At 41.2% G+C, this 20,366-nt stretch overlaps 1 protein-coding gene across 3 annotated transcripts in view; it reads left to right on the forward strand.

Annotated features, from left to right (window-relative positions):
* Positions 1–19,241, forward strand: part of SWT1 (SWT1 RNA endoribonuclease homolog) — a 76,216-nt gene extending 56,975 nt beyond the window's left edge. Inside the window, exons 17-19 of one of the 3 annotated variants that reach the window (XM_037145695.2) lie at positions 5,216–5,282; positions 9,280–9,344; positions 18,212–19,241. In XM_037145695.2, coding sequence (XP_037001590.2) covers positions 5,216–5,282; positions 9,280–9,344; positions 18,212–18,347 — 268 coding nt within the window. In that variant the 3' untranslated portion in view covers positions 18,348–19,241. Of the gene's footprint in view, positions 1–5,215; positions 5,283–9,279; positions 9,345–9,945; positions 10,206–10,276; positions 11,029–18,211 lie in introns of those variants that run through there. The other 2 variants (XM_037145696.2, XM_037145694.2) reach the window with 2 other exon arrangements.
* The last annotated feature ends 1,125 nt before the right edge of the window (positions 19,242–20,366 follow it).

The raw sequence follows: 20,366 nt of genomic DNA on the forward strand, positions 1-20,366 counted from the left end.
TCTCTGGGCTGTAACACAGTACATGGGGGAGGGGTCTGAGAGGGAACAATGGCACTTGCTGGCTCTCTGCTGGATTTCAGTCACTTTCGCCACTTTCCCCCCAAACAAACTGGGCCCTTCTGGCACTGGTTCCCATGTAAGTGGGCTTGTGCATGTTCTAGGACCCTGTGGGTCTCTCCAACAAACTCTCCTGTGAGGCTGGGAGTCTCTCCCTGTGTCTCAACCCCCACAGGTGTTTTCAATTGGTTTTGAGGCTTTATTTCCCGGAGCTGGGACTCCGGGTTGTGTGAACTGTCTCACTCCCCAGTTTTGCCTGGTTTATCTGGGTGCGAATATGGGACCACCCAGTCTGCCAGCCACCTTGTGTGCCACGCCCCTCCGTGATCTGCCTCCTCGCTGTGTCTGCCTGCTGTTGCTCTGTGCACCTGGGTCCACCAGCTACCACTTTGCTAAGACCCCTCTCGCCTGGCGGCCCAGCTCTGCCCCTCCTAGGGTCTGGCTGAATGTGTCTACTTTAACTCTTCGGTTGTCGGACTTCCATACAGTTCAATTTTCTGCCAGTACTGGTTGTTTTTGTTTCTAAATTATTATCCTCCTCCTCTTGGTTGTGCGAGGATGCACAGTGTGTCTACCTACGCCTCCATCTTAGCTGGGAGTGTCTGTTTGTCTCTTTTTTAACGTTGGAGTAGCATAACTTTTTTCTTGAAGAGATACATTGATATTTACCTAGTATTAGATGAGATGGGAATGAAACTTATTTAATTGTTTAACATGTTGCTTACTTAATGCTAATTGCTCACATGCAAATAGAAAACTCAGGGTGCTCTGTGGTGAAGAATCAGAATTTGTAGTTGAGTATTGGTTCCGCTGCCCTCCTTTGTGCCTTTGAGAAGGATGAAACAGCTACAAAGATTTAGTGTTCAAACATGCACAAAGTAGTTTGCCAGATTTTGCTTACATGTAAAATTCTTTTTATTTTAAAAGGACTTTATTTTATATTTTCTTTGATTTCATGAAATCATTTAGAAGCAAGAAGATGGCAGTGGTAATCTTGGGCAAAGTTTTAACAACTCAGGCCTTTTGTTTCCACGTCTGAAAACGGCTTTTCATAGCAGCCAGTATTTATTGACCTGCGCCAGGCATTGTGCTAAACACTTTAGATACATTAATTCATTTAGTTCATACATAAAACTTAACATAGGAAGTATTACTTTCTCACTCCACAGGTGAGCTGTGGTGCAGGAAAATAGGTAACGTCATCAAGTTTGCATAACTAAAATCAGGGTGTTCAAAGGAGTGTCAGACTTCAGTAAGTGGTCAATAAGACACTAGGTTTTATTGTTGATGCTGCTGTAAAACACACCAGAGTACATTCAGATCAGACTTGGTTTCTGAATCGTCTGTGAGCTTCAGATTAAATCCTGCTTCAGATAGCTATTCCCCATTTGTGATTCCAAAATTCTAAAGTGAAATTTCAAAGATAATAGGCCTGGCTCATGTGATTCAGTGGATTGAGTGCTGGCATGAGAACCAAAGTGTCGCTGGTTCGATTCCCAGTTAGGGCATATGCCTGGGTTGCAGGCCAGGTCCCCAGTAGGAGGTGCACAAGAGGCAACCACACAATGATGTTTCTCTCCCTCTCTTTCTCCCTCCTTGCCTCCTCTCTAAAAATAAATAAATAAAATCTTTTAAAAAAATAAAAAATTTCGAAGATAATCAACTTAAAGATAGGCAACCATGTGTTATAATTTTTTTTAATATTCTGTAGCTCTTAGAATAATGTACACTTGAAAAAATAGTATGCATTTGATAAATATTTATTGTTAGGAAATCTTGAAAGAACAAATGTGGATATATTTGTAAATAAAAATACCATTTACTGTAAAGTATTTCATTTCCCCTAAAAGGCCGAGTCTTTCATTGTTGCTCTTTTTAAAAGTTGCCATCTAAGGGTAGTTTTAGGACTTTCATTCAAAGAATCTTTTGTTTTCATACCACTGTAAGAAGAATCCATGAGAAAGCTATAGAGAAGGCTGACCTCTCAAGAATTTGTGTGTGGGGGATTACTTAGGCATGAAAGTTCATAAATCATTTCTCTCCATTTTATTTTTTCTGCGTATGTCTGACAAGCTGTACTTTTAGTTAGTAAAAGTTGGCAACTTTTTTTTTACACAGGCCAAATTCCATTCTCATAAACCCTGCATTCATAGGATGTAATGAAGTCTAAATTCAACCTTAAATTGAATGTATTTTAATAAAGGTTGTCTAGTGTATTTGTGGCTCAGTTTACCTGAAAACATTCTTTAAGGATAACAAATTTTATAACCAAATTTATGATGTATATTCTAGTTCTAAGAAGTAACATAATATAGTTTTATTCAGATTATAACAGTAATATATCTGACATACCAACAGACTTTTCTTCATTAGAAGATAATTCTGTGCTATTTTGTCAACTACTCAAGTGTTTACATTTGGAGAAGTAACTTGCAAACTAGTTTGTTTCAAAGTAGCAATTAAAAAAGTACAAAGAAGAAAGTTAAATGGACGAAAAAACGAGATAATTTTCTTCATTATCTTCCTGTGCCGGGTCAGGATTTTTTTTTTTCTTTCTAGGCTTTTTAGAACTATGATGCTTTCTTTGGTCTACTTTCTTTGTGAATCTTTGCCTTCTTGTTCACTGTTGTTTCCAAGGTCCTGGAACAGCGCCTGGCTCACAGTAGGCCTCAAATAGTTGTTGAGTGAGAGAATGTAGGGGGTCTTGTTCTGATCTGGGCATTTTCCCCGTGTATCTTGCGTTTCTACCTAAAACAGACATTGTGAGAGTTAGCCTCATCTAGTAGACTCTGTGTTTAGTATGCTCTCTCCTTTATAGTTACAACATGCTTTGGTGAGAGTGAGAAGGAAAGATCTTAAAGACTGAGAAAACAGGAAGGAGATCAGTGGATGCCTGGGGCTGGGGCTGGGGGTGAGAACAGAGAAGGACTGCAAATGAGTTGGGGGGGCCTTTCTCTGGGAGAAGGAAATGGTCTGAAACTGAATCGTGGCGATTGCTGTGCAGCCCAGTACATTGATTAAAATGAGTGGATTTTGTGGTATGTAAGCTGCACTTCAGTAAAACTGGAAAATAAAGCCAGGCTGGGAGTTTTAACAGTCTTTGCTATGACTTGTTGCTATAGATAAATGACTGATTTTTCTAAAACTAGTTTTTCTGTAGAGCAGTTCAGGACAAAGAAATGTTCATTTTATTGTCTAGTAAAGTACTTTCTTTTGCGCTAATCAGCTTGGAATTTATAAGGCTCCTAATATAAAACATCTTGTTTCATCTAATTTTCTTACTCTCTTTTTGGATATTTCCAAAGCTACAAAAATGAATAGGTGTGAGTCTACTTTAAGAAAACCCTATTTTTCCCTTCATCTTACTGAAAGATTGGTTTAACTTACCCAGATAGCTCTGTTCTCACTATTGTAAGCAAATTATGTATGAACCCTTCCTCCCTATATATCATATTATCCTCTGTCTTTTTACCTTTATTTTTGGAAGGGGGGGGTTAGGAGACGTATTTTAAGATTGTGGGGAGAAAATCTTTTTCCACGAAACAGTGTTCTTACTTAGATTTCCATATGTTCTTAAAGATATTCTTGTATGTCTCCTCCAAGGGAGGACAGCCCCTCTGAAACTGTGACTGTAGCCTGAAAAATTACTTATAAAAGGTCTCCTGCAGTTGAGTAAAGGCCAAATAGATTAAAGATCTAACAAGATTATTTTGAGGTCATTTAACTCGAACAATAACAACAACCCTGACGATATCGAGCATTGGCAAGGATGAGAGCACCTAGAGGCTTTGCTTGTTTGGGTTTTGTTGTTGTTGTTGTTGTTTTTACTTTTATAAGAGTTTATTTAAGCCAAACTGACAACATATGCTGGGAGCCAGATCTTAAATGCTGCTAGAAACATTGTTATAACTAAAAAGGCTCTTGGAAGTTAAGAATTAATTGGGGGTAGTTTGATTTCTCTTTATGCACTTACTCTGTGGCTTGAAACTGTTAGATGATGCTAATAGTCGTTACCATTACAACTGACATATGATGCTTACTGAATACTGGACACTATTATAAAGACTTTCCATATAGTAGCTTATTTCATTCTCACAATAACCCTGTGAAGTATGGACTGTCACCATCCTCAATGAACAGATAATGAAAATAAGTCACACAGAACAAGGTCACACAGCTCAACAAACCCAAGCAGACATTGCTAATAACCACTGTACCATATTGAAAGGACTGTTTCCTTTTTTTTTTTTAAATCTTCATCTTGAAAGAACTAAAAAAATACTTGGTACAGGAAAATGAGAATTATTCTATTACTGCTAGAAGGAGAAAGATGTTCTCCCATCATCTTTATTATTTTTACTTTTTCCTTGTTTCCATTTGGTTTTGTTATTATTTATTTATGTTTATATTTTATGTTATTTTTATGAGTCAGTGTTAGTAACAGTCTGACTAGTAATGCTTTTTCATATAATGCTAGGCTGATAGTTCAGACAGTGTTATTTGAATTTAGTCACAAAAGCTTTGATTAGAATGTGTGTCTGATAGTTTAATCAGTTGTCTGGATTGGTTGAACACTTCCGGGGGAGATCTTGAAGCCTTATCTTCAGCTTAAAAGATACGGAGTGTAACCTGACTGGTGTAGCTCAGTGGATTGAGCGTGGGCCTGCGAACCAGACAGTCGTGGTTCTATTCCCAGTCAGGGCACATTACCTGGGTTGCAGGCCAGTTCCCAGCAGGGGACGCACGAAAGGCAACCATACATTGATGTTTCTTTGCCTTTCTCCTTCCCTTCCCCTCTAAAGATAAATAAATAAAAATCTTAAAAAAAAAAAAAAGATACGGAGTGTAAATGCATTTCATACTTCTATGTACTTTTTGAGAAATCAATATCATAATTCAAAATGTGAGCTATAATTTCACAGAATGATTATGGTTCTTGCTTAATTGATGATGTAAGTATCAATGTAAATAAGCAGAAATACTTTAATGAATTGCTGTTTCATTAAGCTCATGATTCTATCATTTTTTATTGATTATAACCAAAACGGTTTGTAAACATTCTAAGATTATTGCTCAAGTTATCTCTCACAATATGAATGTTTTTTGAAAAAAGTTCAGCTATTTTTTAACCATTCTTTTATTCTATTTTATTTTCTAGGATTTTGGTCCCCAACAGTAGTTCTCAAGATGTTGAGACCCTCTATAATGTCTTAATCAAGTATGAGGTAATGGGAAGTATTTTTAAATGTTTAACATATTTCCACCATACAGAAATGTTCATATAAATTCACGTGGTAGAGTTCTAGAACGTAATGGAATGTTATTTCATTGATACCTGCTTTAAATTCTGAGCGACGTGATGAGTTTGTGTTTGGTTCTCTAAGTGAAAACATAGAGTAGAATCCTACACACTTACATATACACGTCCTACAAGGCAGAGGTGTTCGGCATCAGGAGCCGTTGGCATTTTGGACAGGTTACATTACTTCTTGTGTGGAACACGGCTTGTCATTTAACGTTCCTGCTCCTCAGATGCTACCTGTCAGTGGCTTCCCTGGTCGTATGACAGCGAGAGACATTCCGCCCAGCTCATCGCCCCAGGTTGGGAGGCGCTGGCGCTGAAAGGGGAGGCTGTGATTTAGTTTCCTCCTCCTCCCCCCCCCCCGCAGCACAGACCCCAGAGTCAGCCGAGCTTGGCTCCAGGCTGTTTGGTAAACAAGGCCGCGTGCTTTCCTTGTCCTTGCCTTGCGGATCCAAGGAAAGTGCCCTGCTGATCCTTGGTTCCTGTTTGCCTAGAGGTCTGTCCCGCCTGTGTTCCCGTGTATTCTTTCTCTTCGAGGGTCTGTGTGTAATTTTTAAAATGCTCTACTTGAAGGAATGTGACATATATTCACATCTCACATTTCTTACGGGGTCAGACTCCTTTCGATGTGTTTCTTCATTTTAATTCCTGCTCAGTACACAGCACCTGACAGTAAGAAACCACGACCGAGTGTGCGGTGTGGTTCTGCCACCCGTTCAGTTCTCTGTCTCAGTGCCTTCACTTGGGAAGTGAGCATAATGTCAGCACATACAAGTCACAGTATTCTTTAAAACTAAGTAACTTCGTATCCCTGTAGAAAGTGCTCCGTACAGTACCGGGCACAGAGGAAATGTTGAGCTTTTTTAAACATCAGCCTTCATACTGTATGACCGCATTATGTGATCAGGGTGATTTCCTCATCTGAGAAGATTCATATGTATTTAATTACTCCATCATACTTTCTGAATTTCAAATTGAGTCATTCTAACAAAAATATACTTGTGGAAATAACAATTTTAAAATCATGTATCCTAGAAAAATCGGGGACATAGGTCTTTTTAGGGCTTCTTGTTGCTTAAAGCGTTGGGAGAAAATAGCTAATGTTAGTTATAAGAATATGTGGGATTGATTTTCAGATTTTTAAAGTCATTTCTCTTAGCAGAACTTTCTTTTCTATACCAAGTACCACATTGGAGATACTTGTCTTATTTTATCATAAACGGTGATAGGACCATCTGAAGTATTTAAGATGTTTGGCTGTTTTTATATGAATCTTTACCTTTTGTTCTTGAGGTTTTAAGAATTCAAAATTATATAACCACTTTCTAATATTTGGCATTTTTTGACATAGTAAGTGAATTAACGACTGCAATTCCACAATCCACGTTATAGTCATAATTCTAATAATGTTTACTGACAGAGGCATCTTTTAACTGTTTGCTCCCTGGGAATTAGAATTGTACACTTGAGCATAGAAATGATATTTAACAGTGTAATTTAAAATGTCCCAATGTGACTGAAAATGTTTTGAGTCAAAATTAATGAATATGATGAAACCAGATATTTCAGGCTAGAATCTGCGATCTAGGTCATTAATTTGGTTTTCGTTTTTCCTTTTAGTAGCAGACGAACTGCCTTTTTTGTAAGTCACCTATGACTTGGACCCACACCACCCTGTACTCTAGCTGTATTCTGGAATAAGTGTCCAAATGTATCTGGATGATCACTTTTAAGACTGATGAGTCATCTAAATACTCATTTTTCTAAAAATCTTCTGAAGGCCTAAGGAACTATTTTGTGTTCATATTGTATCACGTTCAAAGCCAGTCTTCAGGTGACTCTTCTCAGCAGTTGATGGAGAACAGGCGATGCCCTTCATCTCTGATCAGGCATCTGCATTGTTGTTGGCACTCGCTTGCCTGAGTTTGACATGTTATAGGTTCTGGTATGCTGGGGCAATCGTGAAAATATCAAAGGCCCTGAGACCAGAGCAGAATATGTAAGGAAGTAGGAATTGGCCTTGGCTGGTGTGGCTCAGTGGATTGAGCGTCGGCCTACAAAACAAAGAGTCACTGGTTCAATTCCCAGTCAGGGCACATGCCTGGGTTGCAGGCCAGGTCCCCAGTAGGGGACACATGAGAGGCAACCACACACTGATGTTTCTCTCCCTCTTCTTTCTCCCTCCCTTCCCCTCTCTCTAAAAATAAATAAATCTTTTAAAATAAGAAGTAGGAATTGGACTGGTTGATAGTTTAAATCCATATTTTAGGACATTTTTAGCATACACTTTTAGTTAGTAAAAATTATAAAGTACCTAAAAAGTTAACTATGATAAATTATATACCAACTTAATACATTCATTTAATATATTAAGTATTATATATAATTAACAGATATTAAGCAAAAATTTTTGATTATATGCATTTCTTTATTTTTTTTTTAAGATTTTATTTATTTATTTATCTTTAGAGAGGAAGGGAAGGAGAGAAAGAGAGAAATATCAATGTATGGTTGCCTCTCGTGAGTCCCCTGCTGGGAACTGGCCTGCAACCCAGGCACATGCCCTGACTAGGAATCGAACCGCAATCGTGTGGTTCTCAGGCCTGCGCTCAATCCACTGAGCTACACCAGCCAGGGCTGGATTATATGCATTTCAAATGTTATATTTAAAAACTATATAGTTTTAACTTTCAGTGAATGAAATATTTTCTACGCAAATATGGTGAATTTCTTATGAAAATACTGACAAAGCTCATGGAATCTTTTCAAATAATACCCTTTATAGGAGACTTTCATGATATGAATCTTTAAAGTAGTATTAACTAAATCAGGATGGGGACATTTTTTCCCCATAAAAAAAAGTGCATACCAACTAACAGTACTGTAGATAAATCATACACAAGATGGTCTCATTTCATTTCCCTTTTACTAATTCAGAATTTCTGAAACTTCAGGCACTGTGCTCTTTGTTAAGTTGTCTGATAAAAAGAATTTCAGTTCTGGAGTCTTCCCGCCACAGAAGTAAGCCAAAAATGCTAAGTCACCAGCAAGCCTCAAGAAAGAGGAATCCCTTCACCACACCCTGCCTGTGCGCCACGCCTCGTTTGTGTGTGATGGAGGGCTGTTCGCATTATCTAAGTTCCTTACACATTTGTGGGTATAAACATGTTAGTTTAAAGATGTAGACCTCAGCAGTCTGAAGAATACATTTCCTTAGAAAATGTCTACAAATCAAACTTCTTTTCTAAACAGATAGATGTTTCTGCATAGTTTACAACCTTTGTATTTAAACGAAAGTGCAGGTTTACCCAGTAATAACTTTGGAAGGGTCAGCCGTAGTATTCGAGTGCTGTTGGAGCTGAAATCTTGACTTTGTCTTTCACTGGGGTTTCCTCTGACGTCCAGGATGTAACCGGATGTGGCTGCTTCTGCTTGCAGTGGCCTGCCCAGTGACCCCCAGTGCACTCCAGCCCTTTGAGTTTCTGTTTATTTTCAGTTTTACTGTTTTGTATTTCACTTACTTTGTCTAGAAAATAAATGTTTAAAATTAGGAATATTTTAAGAGGCTGGGATAACTGAAGCATGAATCAGTTGCACGGGGTAGGTGTTTGTTTTTTGGTTTTTGTCCATTTGATCTCCAAAGCAGTCATCTGCCTTATTGAGATTTTCACTAACCCCAGGCCCCTCTCACCTCTGGTTCTGGGAACAGATTGGGCTTTAACGATAGGTGTCATATTTTCACACATCGTTCAGTGTTAGCGTTATGGTCACTGAACTTCTGATTCTTACTGTTTGGTCCCTTTTATGCAAAACTAGAAACGTGACTTTCTGCTCCCTCAGAACATGGGCCACTCTAATTGTGCTCTTACTACTTGTGGATTTAATATGCGTTTTTAATGCTGTATCTCGGTTCTTTTCAGGTACATGAAAGTGTCAAATTTACTGCCCAGGAGCTTTATGATTGTGTTTCCCAGACTGAGTATCGGTAAGTCTTATCTGTGCACAGATAAGCCGTTGACTAAGCTTCTGCTGGTGGTGAAGGGTTTTTTAATGTCTTCACTACACTATGATTTTTTACCTTTATTAGTAGGAAATATTTCATGTTTCCTGCATACAAAAGGGCCATGTGTGTGTATGTTTGTGTAGCAGGTACAAGGTTTAAAGTGGTCCTCAAGATTTTTGGCCTCAAGACTCCTTTCTATTCTAAAAAGTTATTGAAGACTCCCAGAGAGCTTTTGTTTACATGGGTCATATCTATCAATATTTACTGTATTAGAAATTAAAGTTGATAACCTTAAAATGTTTATTTGAAAGTACATGTTAAGCAACATAGAATTATGAAGAGAACTTTTCCCAAACGAAAAACATTACTGACAAGAGGAGCACTGTTTGTAGGTCTCTTAGTGTCTGGCTTAGTAGGCGCAAGCTGGGTTCTCACGGCTGCTGCATTTACTCTGTTTCCATAACTGCACCACGCGTCCCTGGAAACTGCCGAGCACCATTGCAAGAGTGAGTGCACCGTTGCCAAAGGCAGACCCTGTGTCAGTCTTGTTAAGAAAATAGCTTTGACGTCTTTGACCTCACAGACCCTTTGAAAGAGGCTTACCTTCCTCGGACCGTGTTTTGAAGAACAGCTGGTGTACAGAACACTCATATGCCTCCCTTTCAGTTGACAGAAGAGATCTTCACCCATTTCTATCTGTGTTCTCTCTTCCATCCTCTCTAGTGGTTTTGTGTTTATAATTCTCAACCTTATCTTTATGGTTTTGTTGCAATTATTATTAAAAATATGTGGATTAATTTCATCTGTTTTTTAACTTAGTGGAATCACACTGTTTATATTCTTTAAACAAATCATTTGGTTCATCGCATTCATATGTAACAAAACAGTAGTATATATCTGGTTTTTGTACGCAGAGAGAGGGTATAGGCCCAACCCTGGGCCCAGACGAATTCCTGAGGAGCACAAAGCCCATCGAACCAGCCGGTTCCGTGTCACCTCCAGTCTCACACCCTCTGCCCTCCACCCCACGCTCCCCTGTAAGTCAGCAGTGAGATTCACCTTGTGGGGCCCTGGAGCAGGGGGTGGTTCACAGTCCTGTCACCACATGACATGTGTGTTCCTGTTGTCACCCCTGCACTGTTCACAGCCATGCAGTGACGATCACAGGGCTCACGAGAACAAATGGGCTGGGGCATGTCACTCCGAAACCTCATCAGGAGTGCATTAAAAGATCAAAATGACATCACAGATTTACACATGTTCAATAGTTAGGACATACATAAATGCTATAATAAAATTGGCGCCTGAAAAAGAGCTGAGATTGCTTGTGGACTTGGTCGTTGGAAGAGCTGCAGCTGGTCGGTTCGTGTGGTGTGCTGGGGGGAGGGTCATCTGAAATTGGACGTGACGTTGCAGCACCAGATGTGAGTGGATGTGGCCCGTGACACAGGAAGCTGGGAGAACTGTGCGTTTCTGAGGTGTGCGCATGTGTGTTGTGTGTGTTCCTAAGCAGCTTGGCTCGGCTGAGTACAGTCTTCTCTGTTCACCTAGCATCTCTCACTGCTGAAATTACATGTGAAAAAATGTGAAACTTGTGTTATGTGCTCAAATTGTTCTTTATTGTATCAGTGGGGTTGGAATAAATCTGTGTGTTTGGAACAAGCACTGTAGCAGAACTGTTTTTTCACTACTAGGCAATATGCCACTATGTCACTAAATCACTGTTTCTTTGCTGTTGATAATGTGCATATGTACCTTTGTGACTACGAAATTCTGTGTGCAGGCTCAGGGACAGAGTTAGCGATCAAAGTGCTTCTGTTAAAACTCTCACTTGATGAATTTATTTGATGGTCAAGACACTAGGATTGAGAATCACACACAAATGTTACTAAGCAGTATAGCTATGAAAGTGCACCCATTAGAATCGAATAAATTTTCCAAGAAAACCTGAAGCCAGGGCATGCGTGATATTGTTCCTGGTGGTGAGAATGATTGTTTACTGTAATCTGCAGACTATCAGTTAACCAGCTATACTCTTATAGATCTTCACAGTTTATACTTGAAGGTTGTGTACCTGAGATTTGTGTAAAAAGTACAGTGTCTCAAGGGTGGAAAGCCCACTGCAGACAACCTGGAGGGCCCGAGCCCCTTGCAGGATGGTTCAGATGTCTAAGATTATTTCAAGTTCACCTTACTGTTGGAATAATTGGGAGGGTTTTTTGGAGGGGGTGGGGTGGGTGGTGGAGAGGGGATAGGGGTCAAAGTTGATTTTCAAAGTTGAAGCAGTTGTACTTTTTCTTCTCTCCTTTGTTTTCTTCCCACCTATAGTCTCAGGGGTTTGAACTTTGGTATTAACAAGCTCACTCTTATACCCAGAAGGGTGATTTTGAAATCAAATATATAATATCTTGAATGAGTTGAAAAATGGCAATTGCTGTTCAGCAGGCTTTTGATTCATAGCTTTTAGATTTGTTATCCCGCTGTTCGTTTTAGCATCGTTTGCCCTGTTCAGTGAACGGTGTCTCCTGTGCCAGCCTCCCGCATCGTGCCCAGCTCGCAGTTTCCACATCAGCTGCCAGAAGAGACCTTCTTTTGGTGTCAGTGGTTCACGTTAGTCGCAGGGTTAAACGCAGTGCATAGAGGGTGTTAACGTTCTCCTGTGGTCTCAAGGTGCAAACAGGAGTGGTTTAACTTGCACACGGCTGGCCGTGTTTGGGAATGTTAAGAAAAGCAATTACTTAAAGTGTCTGGATTTCCTGTTTCTTGTTTTTTGTTACACAGTGTTAGTTGTGAGGAAGGACACAGTTCATGTGCCCGACACTGTATTTATTGCGGTAGGGATGTAATTAAGTAGCTGAAGAACATAAAACTACTTTATAGGTTCTGATAAAGCAGGAAATGAAGGTCTCACATTGAAAGTGGCTTTGATCAAAAGTTGAATTCCATGGCACTGGGGAACCCTGGTCTTCACATTATAAACCGGGTAATGTTCTACCTTCCAGTTTGTAGACTCTCTGACGTGGTGTTTTCTCTTGCTGCTGGGGTCTGTCTGCATTATGCGCCCTGAGCAGAGGAAGGGTTGGCTCAGAAAACCCAGGTGGTAAATTGTCAGATAGATACCAGACACACATATCTTGTGATATCTTTTATGTGTATGAGAAGTAAGCTAGAAGTGTTTAACTTACTTTGCCCTGTAAGTTCTTGACAGAGTGTTCTGGCATTGTTTGCGAGTGGAGTCCCTGAGGTCATTTCTTCTACATGAAATGCAAACTAGTTGTAACATCAGCCTCATAAAGTACCTGGCATATCCAGCTAATATACTGCCTAAGAAGGCATGTGTATCAGAAGCTTTCCTTCCCTGTGGCAGGTGCTCTCAGGAGTGAGTGCTTTCTGACCCTTGGAACCAGCTCCCTGGTAATGGCTTTGAGGTTGCCTTTGAGCTGTGGTTCCTGGACCCCAGGGTCAACGTCACCTGGGAACTTGGAAGAAATGCAAACCCTAGGGCTCTGCCCCAGACCTCCTGAATCAGCAAGTTTGGGGGTGGAGCCCAGCAATGTTTTCCAGTGCTCCCAGGCCACGCTGAAATTTGAGAACCCCTGTGTCCAAGAAGCCTCGGCAGAAAAAAAGCCTTAGAGAAGAATCTGGGACTCAGATTTAGACCTTTGGTGTTTCTGCTTTAAGTGGAATAGAATTACATTATTTTTGTCTCTAGATGCAATAGTATGTTGCAGTAAATTCGACTTCATTATTTGTGATAGAAGATTATACAAAATAAAAGTATGTACTTTTGTTTACTGAGGTACAATTTCCATAGCAAAATTAACAACTTTAAACTGTACAATTCAATGGGACCGGGCGCATCCACTGTGTTGTGCCACGTGTGTCCAACTTTGGGCGTCTCTGGGCCACACTGGAAGAAGAGTTGTCTTGGGCCACACACTAACTGAACAACCACTAATGAAAACCGACGAGCAAAGAAAAAGGTCCATGCATAGTTTATGATTTTGTGTTGGGCTGCGTTCATAGGCATCCTGGGCTGCGTGCGGCCCACAGGCTGGACACCCCTTGCTCTCACTCCAGGACACTTCCGTCACCTGCCCTGGTAGGAATGCCCTTGCCCATGAAGCAGTGGTTCTCTGTTCTCCCCTCCTGGCCCAGACCCTGGCAACCACTAACCTGGCCTTCTGTCTCCGTGGATTTACTCATTTTGGGTTTTTCTTGTAAGTTGCATCATACAACACAGGACCTTTTGTTCGTACAACACAGGCTTTGTTCACTTAGCATGATGTTTTTGAGGTTCATCTCACTTTTACATAAATCAGCTGTTCATTCCTTTGTAGGGCTAAAGAGTGTTCCATGGCATGTATCAGTATGTATCACATTTTGTTCCTCCATCTGCTGTTGGACACTCTGTTTCCCGTTTGGGGCTAGTGTTGGTGGACACGTATTGGAATTCCTTCCTTCTTTACAATTGGTGGGGGGTGTGTGTCCCAAGAGTGGAATTCCTGGGTCAGATGGTAGTTCTGTGCTTGTCTTTGGGGAACTGTTTTCCACAGCTGCTGCACTATTTTACCTTCCCACCAGCGAGATGCAAGCGTTCTAATTTGACCACATCCTCAGCGACATTTATTTTCCATTTTCTGATTATAGCTATGCTGAGTGTGAAGTTTTACCTCACTGTGATTTTGATTTGTATTTTCCTAATTACAAATGACGCTGAGAACATCTTTTCACGTGCTTGCTGGCCATTGTTAGTTGGGTTGTTTTCTTTCTGTTGTCAAGTTGTAAAGAATTCTCGATGAGGAATCCGGCTCCAGACCGGAATCCTGTGTGGTCTTGCAGACCTGACCATTGGCAGTTACGTGGCTTTACCTGGCAGCCTCCGTCGGGGAGCGCTCCCTTCCCAACACCAGACGCGGTGCGCAGCCCACGGGCTGTGGCCTTGGCAGGGTTAGGGGCGGGGTGCCGGCTGGGCAGCCACGCCCACACCTCTACCTGCCGTGCTGAATGAGGGGCTCCATTGGGAGGCCTCCTTTGGGGGCGTGGCTGAAGCGCCTCTGCAGAGACCTTTCTGGAGGCCTAGCCTGAAGTGTTTTTCTCCCCCTGAATTTCATTCCTTAAGTTGCCTTTTCACTTTCTTGATAGTATGCTTTGATGTACAAAGATTTTAGTGATTTTTTGAGAAAGAGATTTCTGTTTAATCATATTTTATGTATGCTTTATCCCAAAATTAACATTGCCAGATTAGAAACCAGACAAAATATCAGACACAAGGAGAATTCTGGAACTAAACCCTGCAGTCGTTCAATGTCAATCTGAGCAGGTGGTTGGGGCGGAGCACCAGGGAGGTGGAGGGGAAGCAAACTGCGGACTGAGTTGTATCAAAAGCGCCACTGCACCAGGACCGAGTTGTATCAAAAGCGCTGCTGGATTATTTGCATATCTGCTTTAAAACATGGATTTTTTATACTGTCCCAAAGGGACAAAACAGAATTTTTGCTGGATAAACTATACTAGTTCTTGCATTTTTACCTAAATTTTTTTTATTTTTCAGTTACAGTTGAAAAGTCTGCAATTTTGGTAACATCCAATTTGTGCAGTTTTTTCTTGTCGCTTGGGCTTTTGGTGTCATATCTAAGAATCCATTCCTGAAGCTGAGGTCATGGATATTTACCCCAAATGTTTTTCTAAGAGTTTTATAGTTTTAGCTCTAACAGGTCATTGATTCATTTTAATTTTTGTGTATGGTGTGGGTCGAATTTCATTCATTCGCTTGTGGATGTCGAGTTGCCTCAGCACCATTTGTTGAAGGAGCCACTCTTGACACACTTGTCTAAAGTCAGTCGACTGTGTGTGAGGTTTTATTTCTGGACTTTCAGTTCAGTTCCACTGGTCTGTGCATCTGTCTTTATGCCAGGACCACTCTGCTTTGGTTGAGTTATTTAGGGTAAGTTTTCAAAGCTGGGAAGTGTGAGTCCTCTCACATTATTTCTTTTTCAACATTTGGCTTTTTGGGTTTTTTTTTTTTTAATTCTATGTAAATTTTAGTATCAGCCTTTCCATTCCTGCAAAAAAGACTCTCGGAGTTTTGACAGCGATTGCGTTAAGTATGTGTTTTGCCCCAGGGTCTGTCACCAGTGCAGTAAGTTTTCCAGTGTGGGAACATGGCACGCCCCTAATTGAAGGTTTGGATTTCTTTTGGCGACAGACTGAAGTTTTTAGTGTACAGGTCTGTGCCTCTTCGCTTAAATTTATTCCTCAGTAGTTTGATCTTTTTCATGTTATTGGAAATGGTATGTTTCCTGCCATTACTTTTCAAATCGTGAATTGCTAGTGTATAGAAACACAGCTAATTTTTTGTGTTGAGCTTTTATTTTGCAGTGTTGCAGAAATGGTTTATTAGCTCTGAACAGTTATTTTGCGGATTCTTTGGGATTTACAATTTCACTTCCTTGTTTACAATCTGTATGCCTATTATTTTTGTGGGGGGGGGTTAATTCTGCCAATAGAACTTCCAATACTATGTTGAGTAGAGACATTAAACACGGGCATCCTTGTCTGGTTCCTGATTTTAGGGGGAAAGCTTTCAGTCTTTCAGCATTGAATATGATGATAGCTATTACATCCTGTTTTTACATTAGGATTACATTGCATTAAACTTTCCTTTCATTTGATGATTTGAGGTACACATTTCAAATGTATGCCAAAGTGCAGAGTTGTAAAACCAGTGCCCATTTTAGACTTTCCTCGTATCTAGACAGAACTTCGGAAAAATTGCGTCAGAAATGGGAATTAGGTCACTTAAATTCACCATCACCATTCAGTTTGGACAAAATTAGTCATGGAAATTAATCAAATGATGGAGATTTTGCGGGGCGGGGTTCATTGATTTAAATTTTTTTCCCCTTATTTTTGACCTGTTCACCATCTGGTCAGGCCGGGTCAATGCCCCTATGAGGACGACGGGAGAAATGGGCAGCGCCCACACGAGACACAGCACATCACAGAACTGGAGCCACCTCCAGTCTTGGGTTGGAGGTGGCTCCACAAAGGGTTTGTAGTTGGGATTGTGTAGTTTGGAAAAAATTAATAGGATCACTATAAAAGAAAATATTTGTTCTGTTGGAGGAAAAGGGGATAATGACTTTGTTTTGTTTTAAGATTCAGGTCAGATCACTGGGATTTTTAGGCTCAACATAAAGAAGGAACTTTTGAGCAATTAAGAGACATCAAAACATGTAATAGGCTGCCTCTCATAGCCATACATGGTGAGATGACTCACTCTGAATGGCAAGCAAAGGTGCTTAGGTGACCTCACGTTTACTGTTCTTTGTACACATAAGCCACAGGCAAAAGGAACTCAAGAATTCCTGTCACTGTAATCCAGGAGAGACCAGATATACAAGGTGAGAAACACCTGATGCTTTCCTCGGTCATGACACCTTGCTGCAGGAAACAGAATCTATAGGCGACTTACAAATAGAGACCAGATGCCACTGGGATGGGAAGAGGAGAGGAACTCACCTTGTAACTGTGAGGAGAAAGCAGGAAGAAAAAGCAAAGACACAAATCGGTTCAAAGTCTACTGTCCAATGGAGTAGTTTTCATATATGGAATAGCCAAGAACAGCAACAGGGATGTGTTGCATTTTAAGTTTGAAGAAAACCTCTCTCATTTTGGATCTCAGGGGGTCCTCCGGAAATCATTTTCTGAGTAGTTGTGAAGAACTGGCAGCAGCGTAACACTAAATTTTAAGCAATCCAAGTATAGAAAGTAGGACTAGAGTAACACAAGGCCAAAAGTCAGGTTTTAATTAGCTTCAGACACCACATATCGCCAGGACTCGAGGCCACTCAAGATGGGGTGTATTTACTTCTGCTGCCACCACTGTCTCCCAGCCTGTTCATTCCCTGAGTACTGATTGCCTTTGTTTTCCTTCCTACCCCACGTGGAGGCATCCGTGGGGGCAGCAGGGAGACGTAGCCAGTGATCTTCTCCAACACCATGGAGATGGCTTGGAGTGACCTTAGAAGCCAAGGGAGTAATAAGTCATTTACGTAATAAAAGTAACTGTCATGTCGTGAACACCTAATGTGTAATGTGCCAGGCGCTGTACTAGTTGCTGGGTATTCTTCATAAACTTATATAGCGGACTTCCTAGTACGTATAAATAGGTTCCAGTGGGATCTGGACTCTGTAGACACCTGAGAGCCCAGGTAGGCTTCATTTCAGGTAAAATTATGCATAGGCATGGCATACGTTGGCCATAACTCTCTGCTTCCGCCTCTGGTTAGAGTAACTAATACTCATTTGTTAACTGTTAGAGAATGTATTTCAGCAATCATGTTAATAGCTCTGTCAATGTCCTGTCCCCTCTCTAGTGTCTGCTGTTGGCAGGGGGCGCACTTTTATAGCCTCCAGTCTACCTGTTCTTTAACTCCCAAGCTAAATAAGACAAAAAAATATGGTTTACACCCCCTCTCCGGGCCTTGCTTACCCCTCGGATCAAAACTTGTTCACACCAGCCCACCTCCTGGAGGAGGTCCTTCGGAGGAGAGGCCACACAGAGGTCTGTTTTTAAGCCTCCAGCTTTGCTTGTTGGCAGCAGGTCTTCCATGAGAACAGGTATTCCTGAATTCAAGGAACTGCATCAAGATCTTCATGTTGACTGAGAACTAGTCTAAGCGCCTATTATATCCTCCTGTGCTTTGTCTGTGCTGAGAAACCGTAACACTTAGTATCTTTCTCTAATATCAAAGAATGTGTTTCAAACCCCAGCGCCATCCTGTGGGGTTAAATGCTTTCACTCACCTGGCCAGCACTGGCAGTGACGCACGTTTCTTCCCTAGGGAAAGGTTAACCATCGGGTGCCGCCAGCTGGAGGAGATGGAGCGCGCCATGCAGCAGTGCCACGCCTCTGTGTACCCCGAGGCCAGAAACCGGGGCTGGTGTGAAGACTTGCTCAGCGACAGGACCACAGTCTGACTGCCTCAAGAACAATAGAGTAGCTTTCGACCTTTGAAGCCAAACCCAAGGGACTTGTAAGAAATGTCTCATTTGTATAAAAGGGTGATTGCTCATTACTGAGTCTCACTGAGGTTCTCTGAAAGCCTAACGCGTCCATTGCGGGATAAACCGTAGTCAGCTCCTCTGAAGCTGACAGTACCTCCCTACCTCCCTGATGCTGAGCCGGTGTGTTTAAGGAGAGGAGAGGCGCCTTGTTAGTCGTCTGGGGGCAGGAGCCCCTGTGGCATCTGAGGAAGGCACAGTGGCAGCATCTTTCAACCCTGCATATGCCTGTGTGACCAGCAGCACTTCCAAACTCCAAGGAACAATTAGGACATGACCATTCCAGTCTTACCCAGGGCTCTTGTATGATCCAAGTGTCATCCATGTAGACCTGGTGAATATAGTACACATCCCTTACACTTCCCCAAGGTACTGGAAATTGAAGTTTTACTTCAGTTCCAACTTGCAGTAAGTCTTTCTTCTTCCCTGAGGTTCGCACTTTTCTGTGCGTGTCTCAGGGAGGGACCCCTGTGCTGAGTTTCCCCTTACGTAGCAAACAGCGAAATTTATGGGAGTAGGTGGCCCTGACCTATGTTTGCTCCTAACTAAACCAAGTGTCTGACTGACTTCTTATGTAGGTACAGAGCACGTTGGAAGTCCTTGTTTAATAGAGTATATTATGTAATACATTAGGCTAAATCTAATTTGGTGTTCTATTATAAATGTTAATTTATTTTTTTAAAAAGCAGTACATTATGTTTAGTGAGATTTTTACTTTTAATTTTACCTCCAAATTGTATTTGAGCTGCGTACAAGGCACTATAAGAGTGAGCCCCGCCAACGACAGCACCTACTCAGGATGCTCACGAGCAGCCCACAGGGCCCGCTGGGCTGTGCGGGCCAGAGCCACGCCTCCCCCCGGGCTCAGTGCTGCTCTGGGAAACGGGAAGAAGCCTCTCTGCCCTCTGCCTCTTTTCCTTTTCTTCTCTGAGGAGCCAAAACATCCCTTTTTGACCAAAAGAACTTCTACTCAGGTCTTTATCCCCGAACTGCTTCTGGTTACTACTGTTGAGTTTTGGCTCTGCTTGTCCTATCTTTTTAATATGTGTTATGCATTCAGAACATTTCTTTTCACTAATTAGCTGCTTAGTTCTTTATATTCCACCGATATTTATGTGGATTTTAATATTGTGTTGTGCATTAATTTGTCAATTATGTCAACATTTCTGAAATTTTATTGATATGTGAAGGTGTTTTCTAACTTGAGTCTTTATACTGTTGTCTTGTCTAATCTTAAAGTTTAATTTTTATCACACTAAGTCTAGTAATCATCTGTCACCATGCACACTTATGACAATGACTGTATTCCTTCACCTTTTTCCAGGCACCCCCTCCATCCTCCCCCCAGCAACCATCAGTATGATGTTTCTGTGAGTCTGTTTTTTGTTTTAGGTTCCACATACAAGTGAAATCATACAGTATTTTTCTCTTATTTTACTTGGCAATACCCTGTAGGTCCATCCGTGTCGTTGCAAATGACAAGATTTCATTCTTTTTTATTTCTGAGTAATATTCCATTTGCTTGTTTTTGTTTCCCTGGCTTGAGGGAACCTCTCCGTAACGGTCTTACTGAAGCTGATGTCAGCGTGCTACCTGTGTTTTCTAGGAGCCTTATGGTTTCAGGTCCCACTTTGTTTTTAATTCATTTTTGTATATGGTGTAAAAAGCGGCCCGGTTTCTTTTTCTGTTTCTTTTTTTGCACGTTGTTTTCCCCAGCAACACCTTTTGAAGAGGTTGTCATTTCCTCACTGTATCTCCTGCTTCCTTTGTCATAGATTGGCCATGTAAGTAAGGCTTTGTTTCCGGGATCTCTGTTCTGTCCTAGTACCATACTGCTTTGATTACTGTGGCTGTGCAGAATAGCCTAAAATCAGGGAGTATGGTACATCCAGCTTTGTTCTTTCTCAGGATTGTTTTTTGGCTATTCTTGGTCTT

This window comes from Artibeus jamaicensis, unplaced genomic scaffold (genome assembly GCF_021234435.1).
Source record: "Artibeus jamaicensis isolate MK-2021 breed Jamaican fruit bat unplaced genomic scaffold, CSHL_Jam_final contig_2170, whole genome shotgun sequence".
In the NCBI taxonomy this organism is placed as follows: Eukaryota; Metazoa; Chordata; class Mammalia; order Chiroptera; family Phyllostomidae; genus Artibeus; species Artibeus jamaicensis.